A 10,525-nucleotide genomic window follows, 5' to 3' on the forward strand; every position below is an offset into this window, starting at 1 on the left:
ATCAGAATCTACTGACCTTCAACTGAACCAGATCAGAATCTACTAACCTTCAGCCAGGTCACAACCAAAAACACGATTCGAGGACAACAGAGTAGCTCATCAGTGTTAAGACACTATTTTAAGCCTAAACGTTAAAATAAAAAATTGAAATAAAAACGTTAAAAATAATTATTAACCCAAACCCTAACTCTTACAAATACCAGACTGTGGGCCGATTCACACACTAGAACAGTGCCTTAACAGGATGAGCCACCCAGCAGCGCTTGAGAATGTTGTGGAGAGTGGGTGGGCAGATATCCCACTCCGCTTGAGTTATCAGGGGACTTCTCTCAGGCCTAAAAACCATTCTTTCATCCCTCTCTCCCCCTCCCCCACCCACTCGCCCATCCATTCCCGTTGTCAGCACACAGCACTGGAATCTTTTCTGCCAACCTGGCAGTGTCAGCATGTTGATAAAGCTGAAAGGATTACACACACTCTGGCCTATGCATTCAAGCCCTCCATCAGTATGAATTGCATGGTCCTATCGAATATTTCTGTCAAGTTATTAACATAAAACTGCCCATTGTGAAGCTCTTTAAGTGTATAACAAGCCCAAGACCCAAGATGACTTTTACCAGCGTGTTGAAAGGCTATAGAGACGCAGAACGAAATGACTTCATATTGTAATGTGTGATTTTGGTACAGAATATTATTCATTCCTCTGGAGAAGTCAGAGATGACTGGCAGGCATTGTGATAAGAATTTCACAAGAATGTGTGGGTCCAAATACACACAAAATATTACCAAAGCGGCATTTTCTAAAAATACATCCACCCACACACACTCATACGTGAACACACACAAGCACATGCACAGACATGCAGACACACACGCACAGTCACATAAGCACGCACGCACACACACACAAAGTACAGTTAAAGAGTAATACAACTTCATGTGAGTTTCAACAACAGAAATGTTCCTGTAACGTGAAAAAAATAAAAAATAAAAAATTCCCGTAAAACACGTAAAGCAGAGATTCTGCTATGAGCAGGAACCCCCAGGTATGGGACAGATCTACGGACGCAAACAACAACTCTCGCACCAGCGGTCCTCCCTGCTCCGCTGCGCTGTTTGTATCGATCGATTTTTCGCTTGTTTTTCTCTTCCTCTCCATTGTTGTAGAGAAGGTTCTTTCTCTACCCCGCCTCCCGCGCGTTAGGGGGCACAGGTGAATGGCGGCCGGCGGTGGGCCCGCGGCGGCTGTGTTATCGTCCTGCGGGAGCTCTGTCGCCGCTGCGGGAGCGGCGGAAGTCTGATCGATGAGCGGGTGAAAATAGCCGCAGGACGCGTCCGCTGGCCCAGCGTAGCGTAGCGCAGCGCAGACACGTTAGCTTGTCTCTCTGACTGAGCCCCTGTCGCGATCAGTTAGCACACGTATCTGTTAGCAAGCTCGCCTTCGCTTTTTCAGGAAGATACTCGCGTGAGCACACATACACTTAAAAGACACACTCAAACGCACACGCGCACGCACTCGGGAATTCAGAACTTGCACACCCATGCAAATGATCTTACACAAACGCACGCGGTAGGAGCTTTAATTTATTCTGTACACACATATTTTTTGTATGTTTCATACAAATATGATTACAAAAAAAGTGCATTGTGGGAGGTCTGCTACAGCACCTGTCGGTGTGCACATCAGAAAGGCGTACCCACAATGCTTCACTGAGACACGACACGCTACTGAGCAGGAGACAGGAAACATTTGGAACATGCCCCTGAAAAAAAAAAAAATCAAAAAAAAAAAAAAACAACAGCTCTGCCTTGTTCCGGACCCATCCAGGGGTAAAGTCTCCTTTCTTTTATGCATTTCACTGAGTCATATGATTATTCTGTTTTTTATTTGACTCATCTGGTTTGATGTCATCCTCTTGCCTCCATACATGTCTCTGGATGGTGGGTCTTTTTGGGGAAGCATAGATACAGAGTAAAGCTCTGCTCAGCCTTCTGTTCAGGTTTTGGGTCTGATTTTTTAAACTGTTTTTGATGGGTGGGTGGGTGGGGGGGGGGGGGTTGCAGGGTGTCAAACAATGAAACCACTGATGCAGGACCCCTGCTGGCCGCTCTGAAGAACACCCACACGCGACCGTGCTGCGTTTTTTGGAAGATCAGTCCAGCTCAAGCAGTGTAGCTCAAACTGGCCGTGGAAATGCAGCCGAGTTCACAATCACTGTCAGTCTGAACAGCAGGTACCGGGTAAAAAAAAACACACAGTACACAGTGTTCTCACCCTGTGCTGCCACACTGGCAGCTAGATTGGCCAAAGTACGATTCAGGTCATGAACCACATAAAATTACCAGCACAACGTCTGATGACACAGAGAGCAGTGGGGGAAAGGTTCAGACATCTTCAGACACCATTTGGGAGAGGTGTACTTGATGTCGATGAAGGTAGTCACCTACCTGGGCAGGAGGCTGATTCCTTTTGAAACAGAAATCACCTTAAATTAGGCTAAATCAACGCACGTCGATCAGTTGCATTATGCGGCATCTGGGAGTCAGGACAGCATTTGCGGACTGCGATTTCTGTCTTTACTTCCCGCCGTGCATGCTGGGAGCGATTTGGTAGGGCTACACTCGACCAAGGCTCCTGGCTGGTTGCACGGACAGCTTTTTTTTTTCTTTTTTTTTGATAAGAGGAAGAGAGGCTTTCCCGCTGTTAGGGTCCCCGCTTGCTATGAGCAGAATGTTCTGAACAGGCCTGCTGGGTACCTTACTCGGGCGGATGAAAGAGGCTGAGAATTTCGCCCTGCGGGAAAGAGAGCTTCGGTGTTCAGGAGCTGGAGGCATCCTTGTTACTGCCGGTAGAGTTCCGAAGAGCACCGCCCACCCCCCCAACAAAAAAAAAAAAAAAAAAAAAAACCTTCTTTACTGACAGGGGCTCCTCGCTGTTAAACAGTGAGTAACGCGAGCAGCACTCGAGCTCGGTCTTCCGAGCGGAAAATACCCGCGGCGAAACGAGGGGGTAATACTGTGCTGCTTCCTTTTTGAAATTCAAACGAGAGCGCCACGCCCCCCCCCCCCCCCCCCCCCCCCCCCCCCCGCCAAAACCTCCGGACGCGAGAAACCACCGACGCAAGCCACATCACCCAGGCACACGCAAGCGCCACACACATCTTCGCTGTGGATCTCCGCCAGTGTAACACGGGTGCTTTGAAGTCCGCTTTTATGAACACCGCATGACCGAAGAGCATGTACGGCTCGGCGGCGCTAAGGTTTCACACTGAATACCGACCGACAATTCAGTCAACACCAGCTGGGCTGTCTTAGCCTCCTGCCCAGACCCCAGAGCTGTCAACTGTCCAATAGTATTCAAAATGTCCCATATGGGGTATGGAAATGCAATTAATTATTTTGATAACCACAATTAAATAGAATACATTGACAATCACACCTCTGGAAATAATAGCAGTGATAATAATAATAATAATAATAATAAAAATAATAATACATTTAAATTATATAAGGACACTACTTTCCATGGAATCTTTATTTTCAGACAACATTTTTTTCCATATCTGTTTATTAATTTTCTTAAGGGATATTTAGAGTATTTTTATTCATTGTTTTTAAATGAAAAGTTTTTTTTACTAAGAATGTGTTGCTCTAGGATACCGCCCTCATCTGGTATGGAATGTCCAACTGTTTAGGAATCAATTGATAACAGACACAAACTGACCCATACTTAATCAAAATTTAGACAGACAGACGACTATCAGACTCACAGGCAGACGGATTAACAGATACGTAGAGAGGCAGACAGTTTGACTGACACAGAGACCTACCGACTACAGAGAAACATACCTCATGAACGGAAGTTGTATTACTACGTAACTGGAATGAAAAACCAAAACTAGTTCTAGATATATAGATATTATATTTAAGGAAAATGAACAAAACATTAATAATCTTGTAGTCAGACTGCAGATACACTATACCCTCGATACTCATTCTGCCACTTCAGCTCACAAGAACACCCCCCACGCATGAACACACACACACACACACACACATCATTTATGATCTATGCTGATATTTCTTTCCCCACTGATTCTAGTCATCCACACACAGGTATACTGTCCCCAAATAGCCCTGTGGAGTGTTCAATCATTGTCTGCTTCATTTTGTCCTTCTGTCTGATGGATTACTTAGTTTAAACATAAATATTTCAGATTCATTTTAATTCAAAACGTTAACTGGCTTTCCATATATTTGCATAATAACATTTTGTACATTAAGCACATCATATTCCTTAGAAAAGCCTCCATACTGTGAAATGTTCAAGTCATAACCCTAATGAGCGCTGCTGCCCCCTGCCGGTTGTAATACAATCTTCATTTTGGAATTGACTTGTGTATCCTTGATTAAATCTAGCAGTATCTGAAAGCTCAGTGGGCAAATGTGATGATGTTTGCCTATTGAGAGCCGTTACAAGACAGGCTAATGTTCGTGGCTGTGTGTGCGTGTATGTTCATAAACATATGTGGCAACACTGCTCTTGAACAGTGATCAGCACTTCAAGGAACACTCGCATGGCAGTTGATACTACTAAAGAAAACCCGGCACAGGGCTTTCTATTCAATTGAAAAAGGTTACACAGCACTTGCTTCGATGTTTATCTTTCTCCATTTAGTACCAGACAGTTCTATTAACTGCTTCTATATTCTTCGTTTTATGGTGCTGTATTTCATTTTTCAATATTATGCCGAGACACTATTATGAATCTCTGCCTCGCCGCGTTTGTCTGTTTGAATGGCTAACCTACGCTTCGTGCGCATGCGCACGTCAGTTTTAATCACTTTGTCCGTTATGCGCTGTGTGAGTCGTGTGCAGTGCTGCGAAACGCCACCAGGGCCGAACTTCAGCACCTGGACAGAGGCAGGAAAGGCGCACTAGTCTGGTTTAGTTGATATTGTAGGCTGTATGTTGTCTAAATTTAAAACCAAACTTGAAATAAAAGTTTAATAACTAGCCTATATGGCATGGCTTTCGTAACTAGCTGAACTGGAAATGTCAGGTACGGGCTAGCGACCGTTTTTCTCGTATCAGTAAGGCTACGAATGGCCTATTTTTAAACCGAATTGCTTCAGTTAACATCGGAATGTACATTTGAAAAAAATAAAATAAATAATCCCTACATAACCTATAGTTGTGAAATTCACAGCGCTTGCATTGTATCCAAATCCCATAGGCTGCCTTTCTAAAGGACTGTTTTGCCGCAGAAAGCAGTATGTAGGACTATATAGGCCTTCCTGAACGCAACAGAATTAGGGCTCCTGTGTAGGCCTACTAGTAAAAAGCAGTTCGTTGTATAACATGAACTGAATCGTCTCCATAACTCACAAAGTCAGGTCTTCCTTTGTTTCGTAGTTGGAAACCTGCTGCACTCACGAACAGGCTGTAATTCTACGGTTTTATGTTTCCCTATATAACTATTCCGGGAGAGATGCACCGAGATAAAGGCGCTGTAAATAAACTGTTTTAAAAGCGAAAAAGAAAAATTATAAAATGATTGATAATGCCTCCAAACTCAGAATGTTGTCGCGGCCCACGTATCCAGATGTTGGTTTTGCGAAACATAATTGTGTGGTTCTTTTTATTATTGCTATTATTTTTTCCACAAACAAATTTAAATTTTATTTTCGTTTTTTTATGAGGATCATTTTGATGCTTAAGCAAAGCATGAAATTAGTCTATCCTTGAGAGGTTGAATAATAAAACCGTGAGACGGAGGCGGCACAGTCTTGCGCTTTAACTTTTTTTTTATGTGCTTTGTTCTCTCTCTCGCCCCATAAACTTGCAGACAGCGAGAGCACACCCGCTGTTTGTTTGCTCGTTTTTCTGAGACTCTCCTCTAGGAATATCAATCTGCCATCTTTTGCAATGGTGTTCGGTGACACGCCGTTGGCTGTCGCTATGCTATGCGGGGCGCAGCTGGAGACGGTGGGCTACCCGTTTGCAACTGCACCTGTTCAACTTCTGTCCCGCCGACACCATTCCTACCCTAAGAATACATAACCACGGCACAATTATGCATAGGAAATCACGTTATGTGAGGGAATTGTTAAATAAGTGAACCCAGAACATTCTGAGGGAACGGGCGATGACCCAATATGGTATCGTAGTATCGTAGTAAAAAAAAAAAAGATTTTTTCGTGCCGTCTTTTAGTCATCCTTCTTTCACTTAATGCTTGTCACGATGGCCCTCTCAATTTCTCTGGAAAAATAAATCTGCCAATACATAAACTATATGAAAAATGTCAATAGCGCACCCAGGAATTAACACGCTGGACAGTGACTCTCCCATAGAAGCCCGTCTGGACCAGAGTAGAGTTCAGATAGGGTACCACAGTGGACGTTTCACTGTTAGTAATTCTGCACAAAGAGCGATTGGACACGTAATTCTAATTTACCGGGCATTAATTAAGTTCTTCTTTAAGCCCAGCCATAGCAAAAGCCGTAAGTTTAGTATATTCCAGTGACATTCAATTAAATGTGATTCGCGACAGCATACAATAAATAAATAAATAATCATTTTGTCGTTTCCTAGATGAGAGTCTGAGGCTGTTGTAGCCTATTATCAGCCTTAAAATTAAACTCGGAACACGAGAGCAATTAAACTTAGAACAGGAGACAGAGTGAAGGGCCGGAGTTAATGAGAACGAATGTCTCTTCAGAATCTTGTGGCCCACATCTAAAAGAGATCTTTGGCACAGATTGAATCTGCCATCACTACACATTCCTTTTGCTTTGTTTAACACATCTAATACTTCCTCCTTTTTCAGAAGTCTTATAAAACAAACAATTGAAGAACATTGTTCAAAGGCCTTACATACCACACGTTTCAAAGATGAAGCATATTGCTTTATTACAAGAATAAAGGTTTGGAACTAAAATAATTTGTCACACATTTACAGCAAAAACTGGTCAAGGGCAAACCAGGAAATCTTTTCACTCTCAACCAGACAAAAACAATGAGCCAGGGAAAATGGATGGGCTAGTGAAAGACCTCTCTTCTGCATTTCAAAAAGGTGCATTTTTCAGAAAGACAGCATTCATAGCTATATTGCATGCAGTACTGCACGTTCTTTACAGAGCCATAAAAAGACAACAATAGCGAAACGGCAACATTGGCAGGACTGCTGCAGCCAGCATCGCCAGATCTCTCACTGGTGCCCTAACCTGCTGCCATCTGGCGGAAAACAATGTGCCGTAAGTCTAATTATATCCGATTCCATTTAAAAGCCTTTATTTCACAACCCCTCTGTGGTCCATTTCTCCCGTTTGATAAAGCACAGGAGAGCAAAGTAAAACTCAATCAGACGACTTTCTTTCGTTATTACACGCCATCTGCCACACGCATTTTTTTTCTTTTAAAGTTCCTTTAAACTTCCATCAAATGCGCCGCGACAGTCACGTGAGCGCTTTAAATTTTAGGAGGCGTGTCTTCAGAGTTACTGCCTTTGTAAAATCTCAAGCCGCCATAATTCTGATAACCGCTGTGATTGGCAGTGCGCATTCTTTTTCTTCTTCTCAACATTGCTTTGACACGCGTCTTGCGAGTTTTCTTGTGGTTATAGCTGAGAGAACAGTTGGGCGGCGCTGTCCACGTTTACCAACTCCTTCGGCGGCTCTCTGGTCACCTGCAAAAAAAGCCGGGGGGGTGGTGTTAATGACAAAGTGGGTCATGGATTCCCTGACCCGAAAAGTTCTGGCATGGGTGCAGGTTTTTTGCTTTAGCCCAGCATTGCAACACCGGATTTAACTATTTAACTAATCACAATCTTCAACTGCCCGAAAGTATCCATACACCCCTTGGTTTGGGGCTGTTTTTCATCGTTTGGGCCTTAGTTTCAGTGAAGGCAAATCATAATGTTACAGCATACCATGACATTCTAGATAATTCTGTACTTCCCCAACAGTTTTTCCTGAAAGAATGAATGACCCCATCTTGGGTTCCGTGAGGCACTCCTATCAAGAATGTAGGATCTTATCTTTTCTCACCTGTGCTGGCTTTTTGGGTTCCTGCCCAGTGCACTTTGATACACTTTTTACTTCCCTTTGAACATCTGTGAATATTTTATTCAGGCTGTCTACTTTTTTCTCCTTCTTTGCTGCATTAATCTGAAAAAGACGACGGGGAAAAAAGAGAACAGGTAAAAATATATATCTCCAGCATTTCCCCTCCTGATCCAACATGACTCTCCTTCACCTTCAGCAATGCAGTATGACAGAAAACAGACAAGTACACAAACCAATTTTTTATATATTATAATATATATATTAAAATCATTACATTAAAAAAAAATTTCCTTTTGGACCAGTCGAGAGTATGTATGTATTTTGTAATGTAAGTATTATGTAATTTAAGATTTGTGTGCTCCCTGTCAGATTTTTAACATTTTCTATTCAATTAGTGATCACTTTATTTAGTACACCTGCTTATTAATGAAATCAGTCTGCTCCTCCAAACGGCAAATCATGTGGCTGAAAGTCAATATATAAAGCATGCAGACATGGTGAACAGGTTCAGGTATTGTTCAGCCAACCGGCATGCAGATGGTAGGGTCAGAATTAGGCATAAACAGCATGAAACCATGGATCTATCCTGCAACAGTACAGGCAGGTGGTGGCAGTGTAACGGTGAATGAAATGTTTTCTTGAAACACATTAGGCCCCTTCATAATTAGCGAGCATCATGTGAATGTCACAGCATACTTAAGCATTGTTGCTAACCATGTGCATCCCTTTGTGGCCTCAGTCTACGCTTTCTCAAATGGAAACTTCCAGCAGGATAATGTGCCATGTCACAAAGCATGCACCATCTCAAGCTGGTTCCAAGAACATGAGTGACTTCAGTTTACTCCAATGGCCTGCACAGGAACTGTGAAATGTTATCGAGTCAGCATGGACCAAAATCCCAAAGGAACGTGTCCAGAACTTTGTTGATTTCATACTGCAAATAACTCAGACTGTTCTGTAGGCAAAATGGGATAATCCCCAGTACTAGACAGGGGTACTTAATAATGTGACCAATGCGTGTATATAGCATTGGCCTAACGTGATGATGATGACGCGACAACTTCTCTTTCCAGTCGTTTGTAACAGTCCGCAGAACTAACATTCTTACATGTTTGAGGCTCGACGTCACTGGCTTGGCTTTGTTCTTTTGTTTCGTCTGCTTGTTGAGCACATGAAACACATTCTTCTGCTTCTGCCCCTTGGATTTATTCTTCGCCATTATAGCCTGTCAATACAAAACGATTACACAGAAATCCATGACCAAAAAGATAACATTGTGTGCTACCGAACAGGAAAATAGCTAAATAAAAACGGCTAAAGGGTATTTTTATGTTAAAATAAGCAACTTCCCATCTTAAAAAAATAATAAAATAAAACATGAACTGGCATAGTTGTATTAGCTCCGCACTAGCCAATACGAACAATGCAGTCTTTAGCCAAAATGTCAATTTCTGTTTCGGTTGCCACAGATTTACATTCTGATAAACAGCTGGAAGATAGCTGTTTCAGATCATGGACATTAAATCCAAAATTTCTGAACCATCCCTTCAGCTAACAAACGAGACAAGTGGTACAAAAGCAATGCTACTCGCTAACGACCAAACTTGTTTTTGCCATTTACTGATATATACGATGATGTAAGTCTGACATGTGGTTAGCCTCTTTAAATCTAATTAGTACGTTAGCACGTTTGACATCGACGGGCAGCTAACTAACATCGGAGGACACCTAACAATCTAAAGTTAAAGCAGACTTAATGTTCATAATTTTTAATTCAGTGAAAGGTTGCTAACAAACACTTCAGTGTACAGAGGCTAAAGTTATGTGACGATTCAACACTTCGACACGTGGTAGTAAAGATGTAACGTTAAAGCAGAACTATAAAAGAGAAATATAATATGTTGGTGAAATTCGCATAAAATACGACAAAACATTTTTCATATCTGTTCGAAAATGTGAATTTAACAACGAAAACAAACCTACCGTTCGTCCCAAGCTAGCTTCACCTAAAAGAAGCGTGTGGAGTGTCGCAATGACGTAATTTACATGCGACGCCACTCATCCAATAATAATAGCCATGCAAAATGTCGTCATCACACCCACAGAACTGTACCTTTCTCTTCTTGGAACGGTGTCGTTAGTAACAGGTGCCACAGGATCTTTGTGGAGTAGCACCCTCCATATCCAAATGCACTACGCCCGAAATGGAATCCGACGGCAAATGCATTTACAGTAACGAACGGATGAAACAGCCAAGTGTCCGTTGCACTCATCAGTCATTATATCACACACAAAACGAATTTACACAGTGTATCTTAAGTGTGGTTCATTGCCGTCCTTCACACACGTGGAAAAGTAACCTACTGCTTTAGATTTTGACAATGGTTTTCTGTGTCGGAGTAAAGTATCAAGCGTCCCGTAGTTTTTACAGTAGCCTAAGCATTATCGCTGGATAATG

General features: G+C 42.4%; 1 protein-coding gene across 2 annotated transcripts; it reads right to left on the minus strand.

The window, feature by feature from the left end:
* Positions 1–6,887: 6,887 nt before the first annotated feature.
* On the minus strand, positions 6,888–10,208 carry rbis (ribosomal biogenesis factor). 2 transcript variants are annotated; one of them, XM_064333742.1, is made up of 4 exons: positions 10,051–10,208; positions 9,176–9,292; positions 8,050–8,169; positions 6,888–7,688 (listed from the first exon to the last, which is right to left on the minus strand). In XM_064333742.1, exons 2-4 carry the CDS (start codon positions 9,284–9,286, stop codon positions 7,620–7,622), a joined length of 300 nt encoding a protein of 99 aa, XP_064189812.1. In that variant the 5' UTR covers positions 9,287–9,292; positions 10,051–10,208; the 3' UTR covers positions 6,888–7,619. The 2 variants fall into 2 exon arrangements, with proteins under 2 accessions (XP_064189812.1, XP_064189813.1); XM_064333743.1 differs by having other exon boundaries at positions 10,047–10,071.
* Positions 10,209–10,525: the final 317 nt, after the last annotated feature.

The sequence above is a fragment of the Anguilla rostrata genome, chromosome 4 (genome assembly GCF_018555375.3).
Source record: "Anguilla rostrata isolate EN2019 chromosome 4, ASM1855537v3, whole genome shotgun sequence".
NCBI lineage: Eukaryota > Metazoa > Chordata > Actinopteri > Anguilliformes > Anguillidae > Anguilla > Anguilla rostrata.

Excerpts from the sequence above, each read along its gene's own strand:
- rbis (XM_064333742.1), bottom strand. The coding sequence starts at position 9,286 with ATGGCGAAGAATAAATCCAAGGGGCAGAAGCAGAAGAATGTGTTTCAT. Across the intron at positions 8,170-9,175 it reads TGACGTCGAGCCTCAAACAT|ATTAATGCAGCAAAGAAGGA; the intron begins GTAAGAATGTTA and ends CGTCTTTTTCAG. Across the intron at positions 7,689-8,049 it reads AACCCAAAAAGCCAGCACAG|GTGACCAGAGAGCCGCCGAA; the intron begins GTGAGAAAAGAT and ends CTTTTTTTGCAG.